Below are 18838 nucleotides of genomic sequence, written 5' to 3'. Positions count from 1 at the left end.
TGGACAAGAGCAACCTGCCACTATCTCTGCTGAAGCCACAGGGGTAGCACCACGTAGGAGTTCCCGGAAACGCAAGGCGAAGGTTTTGTGAGCACAAAGGGAATGCACAAGGGTGTCTGACGATTTGTCATGTTTTTTATTCATATTTGTTTTCTTTCACATGCACAATAAATGTTATTATTATCACCACTACTGCCACGTCTTGCCCATTCTTGACTGGCTTGTGGAATAGGTACCTTTCATGGGGTTCACCATGAACGCGCATACTTGATGCCACCCACTGTGTCACTGCAGAGTGGGTGTAGGTGTATTTGCAGGGCTCTCTTGTGCAGACGACTGAGAGACATCAGCGATGTCCCCAGTGGCACCCTGGAATGATGCGGAGGAAAAGCTGTTGAGGGCAGTGGTGACTTTGACAGTGACAGGTAAGAAGATGGTGCTCGGGCCAGCTGGGAGCAGCTCGGCATGAAGGAGGCTGCAGATGTCCACGACAACATGTTGAGTGACTCTGAGCCTCCATGTGCACTGCTGCTCAGAGAGGTCCAGGAAGCTGAGCCTCGGTCTGTAGTCCCTGTGGCGAGGGTAGTGCCCTCTGCGATGCATCTCTCTCTGCCATTGCCCTCCCTCCTGCTGTGCAGGTGGATGTGTCACAGCACTGTGTTGTGGAGCTCCACGTGTCAGAAGTGGACGGCGAGGCTGGTGCTGCCGTTCGCCCGCCGAGGAGGTCATGACTGCAGCTACGGTGGCCCCCATCCGGAAGTTTGAGGGGGTCCGCAAGGTAGGTAAATGTTTCTGGACACCGGGGTAAGTGTGCACGTTTATGCATTTGATTGTTAGGAGGAGGGTGGTGGAGGCCAAACTTTGTCCAAACTGACAGAGTGGCCTCCTGCAATGAGTGAGTGTCTCCCTCCGCAGCTGTCAAATGGACCTTTGCAGCTGCCAGAGGCTGATGGCTGCAAAACGTCCATTTGAACTGGGAGTGTTTCCCCCAGTACGGGAAACAGTCTCAGTTCATTTCAAAATCCCATCCCTCCTAAAATATCAGGTCAATCAGTTCTGTAAACAACCTGAAGTACCTGTTTAAGTACTATAAGTGGCACCCCGCCGGCTTTAATTGCCAGCGGGAGTCCCACATGCGGGGGCTGCGCGCGCATGTGAGCGCGTCACTGGGGAACCCGGAAGTGGGCGGGTTGGAGCCGGGCTCCAGACCCGCCCCGGGAATCCCGGATTTTCGCAGCCCCCCCGCCACGAACGCACCCAATCGTGGGTGCGAAAATCTAGCCCATGTTCACTACGTCTATCATATCAAACCCTATCATTATCTTAAAGTCCTCTATCAGGTCACCCCTCAGCCTTCTCTTTTCCAGAGAAAAGAGCCCCAGCCTGTTCAGCCATTCTTGATAAGGATATCCTCTCAGTTCTGGTATCATCCTTGTGAATCTTTTTTGCACCCTATCCAATGCCTCCACATCCTTTCTATAATGTGGAGACCTGAACTAATCACAGTACTCCGTGTGATCTAACCAAGGTTCTATACAAGTTTAACATAACTTCTTTGTTTTCAATTCTCTTTTTTTTCATTCGTTCATGGGATGTGGGCACGCTGGCGAGGCCGGCATTTATTGCCCATCCCTAATTGCCCTTCAGAAGGTGGTGGTGAGCCGCCTTCTTGAACCACTGCTGTCCGTGTGGTGAAGGTTCTCCCATAGTGCTGTTAGGAAGGGAGTTCCAGGATTTTGACCCAGCGGCGATGAAGGAACGGCGATATATTTCCAAGTCGTGATGGTGTGTGACTTGGAGGGGAACGTGCAGGTGGTGTTGTTCCCATGTGCCTGCTGCTCTTGTCCCTCTAGGTGGTAGAGGTCGTGGGTTTGGGAGGTGCTGTCGAAGAAGCCGTGGCGAGTTGCTGCAGTGCATTCTATGGATGGTACACACTGCAGCCACTGTGCGCTGGTGGTGAAGGGAGTGAATGTTTAGGGTGGTGGATGGAGTATCAATCAAGCGGGCTGCTTTGTCCTGGATGGTGTCGAGCTTCTTGAGTATTGTTGGAACTACACTCATCCAGGTAAGTGGAGAGTATTCCATCACACTCTTGACTTGTGCCTTGTAGATGGTGGAAAGGCTTTGGGGAGTCAGGAGGTGAGTCACTCGCCACAGTATACCCAGCCTCTGACCTGCTCTTGTAGCCACAGTATTTATATGGCTGGTCCAGTTAAGTTTCTGGTCAATGGTGGCCCCCAGGATGTTGATGGTGGGGGATTCGGCGATGGTAATGCCATTGAATGTCATGGGGAGGTGGTTAGACTCTCTCTTGTTGGAGATGGTCATTGCCTGGCACTTGCTGGCACGAATGTTACTTGCCGCTTATCATCCCAAGCCTGGATGTTTCCAGGTCTTGCTGCATGCAGGCTCGGACTGCTTCATTATTTGAGGGGTTGCGAATGGAACTGAACTGTGTGCAATCATCAGCGAACATCCCCATTTCTGACCTTATGATGGAGGGAAGGTCATTGATGAAGCAACTGAAGATGGTTGGGCCTAGGACACTGCCCTGAGGAACTCCTGCAGCAATGCCCTTGGGCTGAGATGATTGGCTTCCAACAACCACTACCATCTTCCTTTGTGCAAGGTATGACTCCAGCCACTGGAGAGTTTTCCCCCCGATTCCCATTGACTTCAATTCTACCCCTCCATAAAGGGACCCGAGTGCTTGATTTGCCTTTTTCATGGCCTTACTAACCTGCGGGTGGAAACCATTGTGTCCTGGATATTTAGTGCTTCCTGATTTTACTCCTGAATTGCCTAGCTCTAATTTTAAGATTGCGCCCCCTTGTTCTGGATACCCCCAACAGATGCAATAGTTTCTCTGTAACTACTCTATTGAATCCTTTTATCATTTTAAACACCTCAATTAGATCACCCTTCAACCTTCTAAACATAAGTGAATACAAGCCAAGTTTATGCAACCTGTCTTCATAATTTAACCCTTTAAGCCCCAGTATCATTTTGGTAAATCTGCACTGTACCCCCTGCGAGGCCAATATATCCTTCCTGAGTTGCAGTGCCCAGAACTGAACTCAATACTCCAATAGAACCAAGGTCTATTGAATGGCGGAACAGACTCGAGGTGCTGAATGGCCTACTCCTGCTCCTACGCACCCCTCAACTTTCTAAACTCAAGGGAATGCAAGCCAAGCTTATGCAACCTGCCATCATAATTTAACCCTTTAAGCCTAGTATTATTCCGCAAAAATACTCCTCAAAACAATTAACTAGATTAACATGACCTACCCTTCAGAAATCTACGCTGACTCCTATTGATCAGCTGATACTTGTCTGAGTGCTCTGTCACCCTGTCTCTGATGATAGATTCCAGTAAGGAAGGAGCTGTACCACTGGGATGGGCTCCACCTGAACCGGAATGGGGCCAGTGTCCTAGCAGAAAGGATAAATAGGGCTGTCATTAGGACTTTAAACTAGTAAGATGGGGATCTGGGGAAGAGAGCAGAAGTCTGAAGAGAAAAGAAATAAGAAATGAGAGTAAAGGTCAGACCAAGTGAAGGAATAAGGGCAGCATAAATGGTTAGGAAACAAATACAGTTATAGAACATAAGTGCAAAATGACTGTTAAAACAAAGGGAGTGGAACAATTACTAAAGTTGCAGGGTGATTGAGGGCCAGAAGGCTGATGAGGGCCCTGATCCCCGAGTAAGGGTATGGCCCTTTAAGAGACCTCACCTGAAAACAATAATTGCTGGTGGAGTAGGGGAGACCTACCCCAGTCAGGTGAGAATAAAAGGGTGAGGTCCAAGAAAAGAGAACTGGGAAACTGTATTAGGTGTTATTAAAGGTACTGTTGTGTGTGGCTTTGTGTTGTAGGAATTAAAAGACAAGTGTTTTGAAGTATCAATTGGTTAAGTACTGTTGAATGATGAAGGCTATGAGATGATAGGACTCTGACACTAAAAACAAATTAAATTGCCTGTATAGTGATGTGCACAGCATCTAAAACAAAATGGGAAACTGGAGGCAATAATTTGTAGTGAGGAGCCAGCTGTGGAAGGGATAACTGAAACATGGTTACATAAGGTACAGGACTGGCAGTTAAATATTGCAGGATATAATTTATTTAGAAAGGATAGGGAAGGAAGAAGGTGGGGGGTGGAGTGGGGTAGCTGTACTAATTAGAGATCACATAATAGCAATAGAAAAAAGGGACATAAGTAACATTAAGATAGAAATAGAATCCATATGGATTAAGACAAAGGATAAGAAGGGATCAATCATGTGAAGAGGTATTTCTTACAGACCACCTAATAGTGGAAGGGAAGTGGAGGAAGAAATATGTGGAAAAATCTATGAAATGAGTAAAAAAAAAATTGAAGAATAATTGTGGGAGATTTCAACTACCCCCAAATAAACTGGCAAGAAGAGGTAGGGAAATGGGAATGGTGTTATTACAGTATGTACATGACTCCTTTCTTACCCAGTATGTGAGAAGCTCAACAATAGAGAAATTGCTGCTGGATCTAGTAATGGGAAATGAACCAGAACAGGTAAGAAAAGTAAGTATAGGGGAACATTTAGGCAATAGCAATCATAACATAAGGTTTAAAATAATGATTGAGAAAGATAAGTAAGATAAATACCAAAGTAATAAATTGGAAAAAGGCTAATTTTGAGGGGATGAGAGTGGAACTAGGGCAGGTAAACTTGGGAAAAAATTTTGATGGGCAAAGAAATAGAACATCAGTGGATAATATTAAAAATGGTGATCAATAGTGTCCAGGAGTAATGTATTCCTCTACAAAGCAAGAACAAACTAGTCAATAATGAAACTCCATGGATGAATAAAAAGATAAGGGTAAAATTGAAACTAAAGAAAAGGCATACTCTAAGTACATAGACAATAAAGGAGAGAATGACAAAAAGGAATAAGAAAAGGTTAGGAAAGAAGTCAAAAAAAGTTAGGAAGGCAAAGAGAAACTTAGATTAAATTATCAAGAAATAGTAAAGCATTCTATAGGCACAAATAAGAAAGAGAAATCAAAATAGGGATAGGGCCACTAAGGGATGCACAAGATAAACTCAAAGGTAATGACTGTGAAATGGCAGAAATATTGAAGTTACTTTGCTTCTGTATTTACCAGGGAGACTAACAAGGTGGGCAGGACATTAGAAGAAGAGGTTGAAAAAGGTATTAAACCATTTAAGATAGAAAGGGGGGAGATAATTGATAAACTAAGGGAGGATAAGACCCTTGGTCTGGATGGATTGCATCTGTGAACATTACAAGAAGTTAGGGAGGAGATGGCAGACAACTAATGCTATTCCTATATTTAAAAAGGAGAGAGCACAAGTCCAGGGAACTATAGACCAGTTAGTTTAATGTTGGTGGTAGGAAAATTAATAGAATCTTTACTCAAAGATGTAATAAAGTCATCTAGAGAATGAAAATATAATAAAGAAGTCAGCACAGATGTCAAAAGGGAAAGTCATGCTTGACCAACCTTATTAAATTCTATGAAGATGTAACAAAGAGTGGACAAGAGTAATGTAGTAGATGTAACATATTTGGATTTTCAAAAGGCCTTTGATAAGGTACTGTGTTGTAGACTCATGGCTAAGGTCAGAGCATGTGGAGTCAGGGGACAGGTAGCAGAATGGATAGCAAGCTGGCTACAAAACAGAAAACAGTAGGGGTTAAGGATAGCTACTCATACTGGCAAACGGTGGGAAGTGGTGCACCACAGGTATAGGTGCTGGGACCATTGTTGTTCACAATTTACATTAACAATTTAGATTTAGGAATCGGAAGTACAATTTCAAAATTTGCGAACGACACCAAATTGGAGGGGGTGTAGTTAATACAAAGGAAGGGTGCATCAAAATAGAAGAGGACATTAATAAACTTGCAGAATGGGCATGTTATGGGAAATGAATTTCAATATAGATAAGTGTGAGGTGGTGCATATTCCAAATTAAATATTAATGTGAACTTTCAAAAGTAATCAGGCATATACATATTTTCAATGGAAAAATGCCAGGTCCCAAATTGTTAAGCAATTTTCAACCTTATTTTGCAATGTAATCACAACTTGAGAACATATTTATAAACTAAAAACAGCATTACTTAAAAATAAATCAGTAGTCCACCAAAATCATGAGGTGCTAACAAAAAAACTGGGGAGAAGTGTGTATCAATTTTTACCTGATAGTCATGGAAATGTTATAAATTGTCTTCTGATGACAGATGTACCACAAAACAGCAAGGAAAGTAATAAATTGCGTTACATTAAATTAAATCTTAACTGGATCACCTAGGGCTCAAAGAAGACTGAATATGTAGAATAATTAAGGAGCCTGTCCCTGGATTCTATCTTTTATCAAATTCTACCCCAAAATGAAGCGAAAAAGTAACATAAATATTTGCCGCAAAGAAGGCTGCAGCAGTAGAGAACGGCAAGCCGGATGACCCCAAACATAGGTGACAAAGCCTCATACTTGATTTTTAGAAGATTGTGAATTTTTTAAAAAATCTTTGACTTTCAGAATTTTAAGATTTAAACCATTTTCTTCTTTGTGAAAAACATTACTTTATGGATAGCCTTGATAATCTTCAGCCAGATGAGAAAGGACCAAGAATTTGGAGCAGAATTTTGGTACAACCAAGTTATTTTGATTGTAACTTCATGTGAATCAACCTACAGTATCTCTAGAAGTGGTTGGATGAGAATGGTGTAGCTCAAAATAAGACAAAGTGTCTCAAACTCTGTAGGGGCTACACAAATTAGCATAAAGGTATTCAGATATTTGATGGGAATGTGGAAGGCCAGTGGAGTTTCTGTGAAGCATTATGGAACACTATCTCACTATACCTTTTTGGATGAAAGTAGGTAAATCCCTTGAGGCTTCAAGATATGCATTATGGGGCTGCTGATAAGTAGGAAAGCACCAAAAAGTACATTGTATTTTCTATAATGGATGGATAATTATGGTCAGCATACCCACAATTTCATGAAATAAACAGTTGGTGAATGAAACTCCTTGCTGGCAGTGTAATTCAGAAAATCAGCCCCACTGAATTATTTTGATTTCACTATTAGGCTGTAAGCACTTGATGGGCCCGATTTTAGCACCCGCTACCGGGTGCGTTCTCGGCGGGGGCCCCCCGAAAATTCCGAAATCCAGGTGCGGGACCGGATCGCGCCTCGATCCCGCCCACTTCCGGGTTCCGCGCTGACGTGCGGGGGTGCGTACGCAGCCCCCGCTGGTGGGAATCCCGCAGGCAATTAAAGCCAGCGGGATGCCACTTGAGTGTATTTACTTTGCTTGTTCAGGTCATTAACTGACCTGATTAAGGGACTGTGTGTGATTTTGGATAAACATGGGACTGTTTCACACACTGGGGGAAACAGTCCCAGTTGAAATGGACGTGTTGCAGACGTCAGCCTGTGGCAGCTGCAAAGGTCCATTTGACAGGTGGGGTGGGGGAGAGACCCTCAGCCATTGCAGGAGGCCGCTCTGTCACTTGGGACAAAGTTTGGCCTCCACCACCCTCCTCCTGACGGTCGAAGTCACCAACCTGCACACTTACCCCGGGGTCCGGAGACATGTACCTACCTTGTGGACCCCCTCAGATGTACATCTTGCGGATGGGGGCCACCGTAGCTGCAGTCATGACCTCCTCGGAGGGCAAACAGCATCACCAGCCTCACCATCCACGCCGTCCACCTCTGACACGTGGAGCTCCACAACAGAGTGCTGTGACACATCCACCTGTACAGCAGGAGGGAGGGCTACCGCAGAGAGAGATGTGTCGCAGAGGGCACTACCCTCGCCACACGTTCCACAGACCGAGGCTCAGCCTCCTGGACTTCTCTGAGCAGCAGTGCACACGGAGGCTCAGAGTCAGTCGACATGTAGCCGTGGACATCTGCAGCCTCTCTCATGCCAAGCTGCTCCTGGCTGGCCCGTGCACCATCTTCCTACCTGTCGCTGTCAAAGTTACCACTGCCCTCCCGAACTTCTGCTCCACAGCCTTCCAAGCTGCAACCGGGGACATCCCCGATGTCGCTCAGTCGTCTGCGCAGAAGAGCCCTGCAAATACACCTACACCCACTCTGCAGTGACACACTGGGTGGCATCGGTGGTGGGTCCTCATAGGGATACCCAGGAGCAGGCATTATTGCACAAACCGGACGGGATTCGCGAAGACATGGCAGTAGTGGTGCCAATATAATGTGTGATGTGAGTTGTTCTTTAATTCAATAGAAGTAAGGACCATGACAAACCCTCAAACACCATTGTGCATCCCCTTCATGCTCACGACACGTTTGCCTTACGCTTCCTACTGCACATATGTGATGCATGCCCTGTGGCTGCAGCACAGGTGGTGGCAGGTTGAGTGAGGCTGGCCGTGAGAGAGATACACGAGAGGGTGAGTATGGGATAAAGCCATGAGATTATATGAGGATTGGGTTGCGTGGTAGTGGCGGGGTGAGTACTCGCGAGGTGAGTAGGTGCAGGTAAGATGAGGATGGGGTTTGAGTGGGTATGAGGGGTGATGTGACAGAGTAGTGTTGGCAGTGCCGAAGGAGATGTGGGGTGGGGGCAGTGTTGTGGCAGACGGAGTGTAGGGGAAAGACTACGTGTTCTCACTGTGGCTGACCTACTGAGGTCATTGGAGCGCCTCCTGCACTGTATGCAGGTGGGCGATATGTTGGTGGCGCAGGTGACCCCCTCTGCCACCTTGAGCCAGGCCTTCTTGGTGGCAGAGGCAGGCCGCTTCCTCCCTCCCGCCGGGGGGAAGATCTCTGTCCTCCCCCTCCTCCTCACCCCATCTAATGATACCTGGGGTGAGGCATCATTAAACTGGGAGCAGCCTTCCCCCTGGGCTGCTCCATGCTGTAATTTTTGCTGTTTGTGGCAGCATCTGTCAGTGAAGGACTGCCCCTTTAAATAGAGTGCCTCCAGCTGACAGATCTTACTGCGCATGCGCAGCCCGCCCGATGAGCAGATCAGCATCGGGGAACCCGGAGGAGCAGGTAAGTGGATCCAATTAGTGTGTTGCCTGCTACGATCGCACGGGCAACCCACTAATTTCACCGGGCGCGCTGGCCTACCCGCCGACAACCCGCACCCCTGGTAAAATCGTGCCCGATGTGTCCAGTGGGGGTAGCTAACAGTAGCTTGCCCAACATTATATGGGGAACATACTAAGATGGCTTTTTTGGTCAGTTATGCTCTATAAATGGGCTCAACAGATTGGACATATGGTTGCAGAGCACTTATGCTGGATCTCCACTCACAATGCATTTGATACACATGTCCAATTAGATATACAATTTGTGTAGGAAGCTCACTCCCAAAATAGGTGCAAGCTTTACTTCAATTTGTTGGTGTATAAGCATGATGTAATTCAGATGCTGATGCTATTTGCTGGCCTTTTAAAAACGCTGATTTTAAATTTTACCCATATGAATATAAAGTGGCCAGAGTCATCAGGTGGTGCCTTTAGAACTATCGAAGTCTGCAGCACAGAAGGAGGTAATTTTTCCCACTGGACAAGAAATTGGACTTGCACCCAATAAGGGGGGCAAATCAGCAGAGTATTGACTTCGCACACCGGACCCTGGCAGCCTGATTGAAATTTGGCTTCGGGCTTCATTTGATTTAATAGATGAGTTGTGGACGTCAATCAGGCGTCTTGATGCAATTCGTCAGTCGAGGCTTGACCAATAACCAGCCAGCTCCATCTGCAGATAGGCCCTGGGAAGGGGGGAGATGAAGCGGGGCAAACCCGGGCCGGCAGCAGTCCACAGTATTAGGAGCTAGGAGGAGCACTGGCTTCACAGAAATGTAACTATTAAAAAGTATTCTGGCTGTTTTTTTGTGGAATCTAGCAGTCCCTTTAAGACCTGGAACAACTAGACAGAGCAGGCGCAGCATGAGCTCCACCAACTTGTACATGAATTTCTATTGGGGCCCTACAACTGGCCCCGATTTGCATATGCAAGGCGCCTAACGCCTGTTACAGGTGGGCACAGTTCATACACAAAAGTCGCCGGCTTCCAATTTGGCAGCCAGCGGACTTCCAAGGAAGATTGGGCACAGGAAATCATCACCCAAAATTTGTGCCCCTGTTCCTGATTTTACACTCAATAAACAGGTGAAATGATGTTGAATTTCTCCCTGTGTTTTGTCTGTGTTGGTTCTTTGCTACTGTAGTCTAAAAATTCAGCTACCCCTTTCTCCTCCCATAATTATGCACCCTCTTTTGCTTCGTATATTTGTCCGCTTTTTCCCTTAAAGATGAAATGGTTTCTGTCTCAACCACTCCCTGTGACAAAGCTTTCCATGCTGGAACACCTTTCTGAATAAAAAAAGTATGTCATGATTAGTCTCTTAGTCATGATTTAAATTGCTGATCCTTATCATTGACTTCCCAACCAGAGAAAATAGTCTTTCCCTATTCACTTGTCAAAACATTTCAAAATTTTAAAAACCTCCATTTCTTCTCAGAACTATAGTTTAACATTCTTGACATAACTTGGTAAATCTATGCTGTATGCTCTCAATGGCTGCCTAAAACTGCATGTAGTACTATATTGCCCAATCATTGCCGTGTACAGATTTGTCATTATCTCTTTACTTTTGGACCCTAATTTTTCAACCCAAGATGCCACTGATCATTTTTACTGCTTAATCTATCTGCATTTGCACTTTCAGGAAATTTGAATTCCTAAGTTTCTCTGTTCATTGACATCCTTCAGCATTGTTCCATTGAGTGTATCCTCCCAGTCCTTGTTTTTCTTCCCAAAATGTATCATCTAACACTTTCAACATTGACGGGCTGAAATGCTGCCTCCATGCACTGGTGGCATAGGGGCATATCAGGCACAGAGGGGCAGAAGAATTAGGGGCAATGTCCCTGTGCCCATTTTGCACTGGCTCCAGGTTTTCTGTGGGGCTTGTTTTGGGGACAAGAAGATGTTTGCGCTGCTCAAATGACTACTGTTAAATTTATTTATACATACATACATACATACATACATACATACATATATACATACATATATATATTAAATTACTTCAAACCTTGTATTCTTCTTCTGCTAGCTGCCTATTTTCCAGAACCCACCGTTTAGCTTTAGCAGAAATTGGATCTCTACCAAGGTGTATCTGCCTGAAAGATGATGGGAAGACATGGTTAGTGCGATCTCCAAACAAACTAGAAAAGAGAATACTTACTTATATTACTGGGAAAAATCAATACTTCTATGATCATTTATCTATCAGATAGTATTTTTGAGTCAATACATTGAAATTAAAGAAATCAAAATTACTCACATTCCAACTAATAACAATACAAATACGCACTACTGCTATTTCATCTTTTGCTTACCATCGTAACTGGTTAGCTCGCTCCGTCATAACATCTTTTTTGACTTTTTGATTAAACACTGCTTCTTTTGCCTGTTTGCTTTTTGATGCTCCTTGAACGTTACTCAATGCTAAAAAAAAATAAAGGGTTAAGGTGCTAATATCTGGAAAAACTTCAAAAGCGCTCATAAATGTTATGCTTAACCATTCGTTAATGCTTGAGACTGGGCATTAATGCATGTGAAAGAGTACTTATTAGCATTATTCACCAAGGAGTCAAACAAGAAGGTGCACCAACAACTTGTAGAAGCTTCATTAAAGCACTAAAACACAGCTAGGTATTGATGAAGTTCATCTCAAGTTTTAACTGATGAGAACTATTTTGTAAATATGACAATATTGAATTATATAATTTTAATTATTTTTACAAAAACACACATATTCTTTCACAACCAGAGCTAACAGCAAAAGAATACAAGCCCAGGTTTTCTGATCATGAGTATGCTTGATGGGTGATATGGGAAGAGCAACTGCCCAATCTTTTAATAATTTAAAAAAAAAGTAAGGGTGTATCTGTGAGAGAGAAAAAAAAGACTACTAATTGCACCACCTGTTGCAGCTTTTGTTTTGTGGACACCAGTGAGAGAAAAGGAGAGAGAACACGCACTGAGTGAAAGCAAGAGTGAGAGAGGCAGAGAGGTAGATTTTCATTATTGGGCGGCCAACCAAACGACTAGCTGCCCAATCCTGTTGGTGGGAGGCCTGGTCCATTTTGAATGCTGGGCCTTGTTATTATGTCAGGCTACGAGCATGAAATGAGCACCCTGCTGCAACTCTCTGGCTCAGTGCAATATTGGGCAGCCTAGAGACTGACCCAGCTGGCAGGAAGGTAGGTCCGGGGTAGAGGTGGGGAACCCAGGGCAGCAGCGGCTTACATTTTTCTTCTGAAGCGAGTAAAACTAGGCAGATTGTGTATGGTGTACGCTCCACAAAGTTGTCCATCAAAAACACAACTGGGGTCCTATGCATGTTATAGGACCCCAATTGCTGCCCATCAGAAGGTCTCTGTGAAGATGGTGGCCACTGGAGCGCCAGTGTAAATGGGACTGTAAGCCATTGTCAGCCTGCTACTGCTCTGTTTGCACTGGGTGGCCCAAATTAAAATCTATCCAAAAATGTCTTCCCTCATTCTAATTTGATTTATTTTTTAAGAAAACTAATATGTTGAATTTTCAAAAGTAAATTTTCAGAGAAACAGATAGGAAGTAAGGGTACAAGGGAGAGGAGAGGGAAGGGAAGGAGGAAAACAGGGTGAGAGGGCCTCTGGCCACTAGCTACCTGCCTTTGAGTTGAGTGAATTGAAGTGGGGGGAGGTGATGGAAGGCTAAGGTTGAGGTGAGTGAGAATGGAGCGAGTGAATGGGAGGATACATGAGCTGGTAGCATGCAATGTGTACAAGTTGGAGATGGATATCTAACAATTAGCTGTACTGGGGAGGGAATGGGGTTTAGGTGCACTTCAGTGAGGACTGCTAATGTTGTACCATTGTTCAAAAAGGGAGCCAGGGACAGACTGAGTAATTACAGGCCAGTCAGCCTAACATCGGTGGGCAAATTATTGGAATCAATTCTGAGGGACAGGATAAACCGTCACTTAGAAAGGCACAAAGTAATCAAGGACAGTCAGCATGGATTTGTTAAGGGAAGGTCATGTCTGACTAACTTGATTGAATTTTTTGAGGAGGTAACAAGGAGAGTAGATGAAGGTAGTGCATTTGATGTAGTCTACATGGATTTTAGCAAGGCTTTTGACAAGGTCCCACGTGGCAGACTGGTCAAAAAAGTAAAAGCCCATGAGACCCAAGGGAGAGTGGCAAGTTGAATCCAAAATTGGCTCAGTGGCAGGTAGCAACGGGTAATGGTTGATAGGTGTTTTTGTGACTGGAAGGATGTTTTCAGTGGGGTTCCACAGGGCTCATTACTATGTCCCTTGCTTTTTGTGGTATATATTAATGATTTGGACATAAATGTAGGGGCCATGATTAAGAAATTTGCAGATGATACAAAAATTGGCCTTGTGATTGATAGTGAGGAGGAAAGCTGTAGAATGCAAGAAGATATCAATGGACTGGTCAGGTGGACAGAAAAGTGGCAAATGGAATTCAGTCCAGAGAAATGAGGTAATGCATTTGGGGAGGGCAAACAAGTCAAGGGAATATACAATAAATGGGAGGATACTGAGAGGTGAAGAGAAAGTGAGGGACCTTGGAGTGCATGTCCACAGATCCCTGAAGGTAGCAGGACAGATAGATAAGGTGGTTAAAAAGGCACATGGAATACTCTACTTTATTAACCGAGGCATAGAATATAAGAACAGGGAGGTTATGCTGGAACTGTATAAAACACTAGTTAGGCCACAGCTTGAGTACTGTGTACAGTTCTGGTCATCACATTACAGGAAAGATGTGATTGCATTAGAGAGGGAACAGAACAGATTTACGAGGATGTTGCCAAGACTGGAGAATTTTAGCTATGAAGAAAGATTGGATAGGCTGGGGTTGTTTTCCTTGGAACAGAGGAGGCTGAGGGGTGATTTAATGGAGGTGTATAAAATTATGGGGGGCCTAGATAGAGTGGATAGGAAGGACCTATTTCCCTTAGCAGGGAGGTTAATAAAGTGATTGGTAGAAGGATCAGAGGGGAGCTGAGGAAAAGTTTTTTCACCCTGATAGTGGTGGGGTTCTGGAACTCACTGCCTTAAAGGGTGGTAGAGGCAGAAACCCTCAACTCACTTAAAAAGTATCTGGATGCACACCTGAAGTGCCGTAACCTACATGGCTGCAGACCAAGTGCTGGAAAATGGGATTAGACTGGGTGGCTCATTTTTGACCGGTGCAGACACGATGGGCCGAATGGTCACCTTCTGTGCCTTAAATTTCCTATGATTCTAAGGAGAAATTAGGAGTTGTGATCAAAAGCTTGGTCAAAGAGATGGGTTTAAAGGAAGAGAGGGAAGTGGAGAACAGAGGGTTTTAGGGATGGAATTGCAAAACATGGGGCTTAAGTAACTGAAGGCAATGGTGTGGTGAAGGTGGGGGGGGCGGAAAGAGAGGGATGTACTAGAGGCAGAATCAGAAGAATGGAGAGTTAGGGAGTGGTTGTGGGGCTGGAGAAGGCCATGAAGGCATTTAAACATGATGATGACAACTTAAAATTTGAGCCAGTGTAGGCCAGCGATGAAAGATGAGCAGTGATGAAAGGTGAGCAGGAGTTGATGCAGGATAGGATATGGGGAGCAGATTTTTGTTTGTACTTAAATAGGTAAATGTCACATATAATAATAATGTTTCTGACTTGCATTACCCTCTCGCAGATCTTTTATTCGTAGTTTGCCTGGTTGCTGATTTAACACAACGGCTACAGCATGAGGATTGGATAAATCAACTGGAAACTTCATGTTCTGATAAAGAAAGAAGGAAAGAACTTGCATTTATATATCTTTCACAATCTAAGAATATTCATAGCCAATTAAGTATTTTTAAAATGTAGCCACTGTTGTCATGTAGGGAGACGCAGCACCAAATTTTCACACACGTGATCCCAGCAACAGTAATGAGACAAATGACTGATTCATCTGATTTTGCTAGTTGAGGAATAAATGTTGGCCAGGACACCAATGGAACTCCCCTGCTCTTCAAATAGCATCATGGGGTATTTCACATCCACCTGAGGGCAGCTAAAAGATGGCACCCCTAGCAATTCAGCATTCCCTCAGTACTGCACTGAAGTGTCAACCAGATTATGTGCTTAAGTCTCTGAAGTCATGACCTTGAGTCAGTGGCGAGAGTGCCACTACCGAGCCAAGGCTAACACCATGGTGTTATCCTCTACAATAGAAGGAAAGAATTTTGATTTCAGAGGCATTTTACTGAACATTCATAAATGTAAATCACTTTTAGTCACATTGGACTCTTGCTATATCCTGATAGGTTTAAACTGATTGTTTTTTTATTCGTTCATGGGATGTGGGCGTCGCTGGCGAGGCCGGCATTTATTGCCCATCCCTGATTGCCCTTGAGAAGGTGGTGGTGAGCCGCTTTCTTGAACCGCTGCAGTCCGTGTGGTGACAGTTCTCCCACAGTGCTGTTAGGAAGGGAGTTCCAGGGTTTTGACGCAGCGACAATGAAGGAACGGCGATATATTTCCAAGTCGGGATGATGTGTGACTTGGAGGGGAACGTGCAGGTGGTGTTGTTCCCATGTGCCTGCTGCTCTTGTCCTTCTAGGTGGTAGAGGTCACGGGTTTGGGAGGTGCTGTCGAAGAAGCCTTGGCGAGTTGCTGCAGTGCATCCTGTGGATGGTACACCACAGTGCGCTGGTGGTGAAGGGAGTGAATGTTTAGGGTGGTGGATGGTGTGCCAATCAAGCGGGCTGCTTTGTCCTGGATGGTGTCGAGCTTCTTGAGTGTAGTTGGAGCTGCACTCATCCAGGCAAGTGGAGAGTATTCCATCACACTCTTGACTGTGCCTTGTAGATGGTGGAAGGGCTTTGGGGAGTCAGGAGGTGAGTCACTCGCCGCAGAATACCCAGCCTCTGACCTGCTCTTGTAGCCACAGTATTTATATGGTTGGTCCAGTTAAGTTTCTGGTCAATGGTGACCTCCAGGATGTTGATGGTGGGGGATTCGGCGATTGTAATGCTGTTGAATGTCAAGGGGAGGTGGTTAGACTCTCTCTTGTTGGAGATGGTCACTGCCTGGCACTTGTCTGGCGCGAATGTTACTTGCCACTTATGAGCCCAAGCCTGGACGTTGTCCAGGTCTTGCTGCATGCGGGCTCGGACTGCTTCATTATTTGAGGGGTTGCGAATGGAACTGAAACTGTGCAATCGTCAGCGAACATCCCCATTTCTGACCTTATGATGGAGGGAAGGTCATTGATGAAGCAACTGAAGATGGTTGTGCCTAGGACACTGCCCTGAGGAACTCCTGCAGCAATGCCCTTGGACTGAGATGATTGGCCTCCAACAACTACTAACATCTTCCTTTGTGCTAGGTATGACTCCAGCCACTGGAGAGTTTTCCCTCTGATTCCCATTGACTTCAATTTTACTAGGGCTCCTTGGTGCCACACTCGGTCAAATGCTGCCTTGATGTCAAGGGCAGTCACTCTCACCTCACCTCTGGAATTCAGCTCTTTTGTCCATGTTTGGACCAAGGCTGTAATGAGGTCTGGCGCCGAGTGGTCCTGGAGGAACCCAAACTGAGCATCGGTGAGCAGGTTATTGGTGAGTAAGTGCTGCTTGATAGCACTGTCGACGACACCTTCCATCACTTTGCTGATGATTGAGAGTAGACTGATGGGATGGTAATTGGCGGAATTGGATTTGTCCTGCTTTTTGTGGACAGGACATACCTGGGCAATTTTCCACATTGTCGGGTAGATGCCAGTGTTGTAGCTGTACTGGAAAAGCTTGGCTAGAAGTGCAGCTAATACTGGAGCACAAGTCTTCAGCACTACAGCCGGGACGTTGTCGGGGCCCATCGCCTTTGCTGTATCCAGTGCACTCAGCCGTTTCATGATATCACGTGGAGTGAATCGAATTGGCTGAAGACTGGCTTCTGTGATTTGCATCCAGTATCAGTGAAATGTAGACGGACAGGAAGCAAATTAAAAAGCAGTCATGAATAATTTGTACAGAGATCAAGCTATTTTAATGCTACTTTTATTTTTATAAAACATTTTATTAACATTTTCATCATTAGAAATCCTGCTTATTGAGAGTTTTTGCTACAATGTTATCTATATTTTAATATATTGCAAAACTACAGAAAATATAAGATGTGTGATTTGCCCCTTCTTTGTCATCCCAATTTATAGAACAACATGCACACATTCTCTGAATTCCAACATGAACAGCAAGGATCATGATAGGAATTAAATACAAGTTGCAGAAATGATACAGAATTGTGATCTTATTCTGTATGCCTCAATATACCACCCTAGTCAGTGTTGCTGGACCACTGAGTTATGAAGCAAGACTAAGTTAAATCTATTCTCATAAAAAGGAAAAATGGCATAGGTGGGGGAACAACGACAACTTGCATTTACACAGCGCCTTTAACGTAGTAAAATGTTCCAAGACGCTTCACGGGAACATTATCAAACAAAATTTGACACCGAGCCACATAAGGAGATATTAGGACAGCTTGATCAAGGAGGTAGCTTTCATAGAGCATCTTAAAGGAGGAGAGAGGAGTAGAGGGGTTTAGGGAAATATAGTAGTTTTTAAATAAACAATAAAGGGACTAGACACAGTGGAGGTTAGTTTGTGTAAAACCAGGGAATAATGTCTTCACCCTTAGAGTTATTGAATTACCGTAATTGCTTTCAGTAGGACAGTCAGTGTTTTACTGGGATTAAAGGCATAGAAAGTACGATAGATGACTTAATGAAGGGACAAAGTATGGGAACTATAGTTGCTTCACATATTGAAACAAATGATATAATGATAGGAAGCCTGTCATCTTAAAGGAAAATTATTGGAGAATGCTCAGAAAATTTAAGATCAAGGATACTAGGTTAGTGGTCTGTTGCATTGGTTTCAATGATTGGCTGGATGCATGGAGTAAAAAATAAAAGCTTAACATTTGTAGATGATTGGAGGAGATATTCTGGAAAAGCTAAACTTTACAGGAAGCATGGGTCCACTTGAAGAGATCGGGGACCAAAAGACTATCTCGAATGTGCAGAGTGCCATTGGCACCAGGGATATGGTAGCTCAAAATGAATATAGTTAGTAGAGAAGGTAGGACTGCTGATAGTAATAGTAACAAAGTTAATTAATTTCAATTACAAGGAACAAGATACTTTACATTGGGTGAACCACATAAAGCATAGAATCAAAGAAAGGTTACAGCATGGAAGGAGGCCATTTAGCCCATCAAGTCCGCGCTGGCTCTATGCAAGAGCAATCCAGCTAGTCCCACTTCCCCGCCCTGACCAAGTAGCCCTGCAAATTTTTTCCTTTCAACTACTTATCCAGTTCGCTTTTGAAGGCCATGATTGAATCTGCCTCCACCACCCCCTCGGGCAGTGCATTCCAGATCCTAACCACTCACTGTGTAAAAATGTTTTTCTTCATGTCACCTTTGGTTCTTTTGCCATGTACGGAATTCCTTGAAATGTTTTTACTAATGCTAGAAACATTACAAATAAAATGCTGTAGAGCGGGATCACATGGTGTCCAGTGGTTCACTCCAAGCGACCGGTGGGCATCGCTGGACATACTGGTTTTTGTTGACTATCAAAATAGGATAATATTCTAAAGTTACATGCATTTTTAGTTTGTTGTGAGCCAATTGTTTTAGTGGCGCCCTCCTTATAAAAAGGACCACTTGTCAGAAATTGACGATTATTTTGTGGCAAATGCCACCTATCGGTTCAAACAAAATAG

The 18838-nt window shown here is 44.4% G+C and overlaps 1 protein-coding gene across 2 annotated transcripts in view; it reads right to left on the bottom strand.

The window, feature by feature from the left end:
* The window catches only part of cfap221 (cilia and flagella associated protein 221), a 196409-nt gene that overhangs the window by 87173 nt on the left and 90398 nt on the right, over positions 1 to 18838 (bottom strand). For both annotated transcript variants that reach the window (XM_067987292.1, XM_067987291.1), the window contains 3 exons: positions 14748 to 14844; positions 11408 to 11516; positions 11101 to 11188 (listed from right to left, as the gene is read on the bottom strand). In XM_067987292.1, the coding sequence (XP_067843393.1) occupies positions 11101 to 11188; positions 11408 to 11516; positions 14748 to 14844 (294 nt within the window). The remainder of the gene's footprint in view (positions 1 to 11100; positions 11189 to 11407; positions 11517 to 14747; positions 14845 to 18838) is intronic.

The sequence above is a fragment of the Heptranchias perlo genome, chromosome 7 (assembly GCF_035084215.1).
Source record: "Heptranchias perlo isolate sHepPer1 chromosome 7, sHepPer1.hap1, whole genome shotgun sequence".
Taxonomy (NCBI): Eukaryota; Metazoa; Chordata; class Chondrichthyes; order Hexanchiformes; family Hexanchidae; genus Heptranchias; species Heptranchias perlo.
The sequence above is the reverse complement of the archived record's forward strand: the minus strand, read 5'-3'. Positions and strand labels throughout refer to the sequence as shown.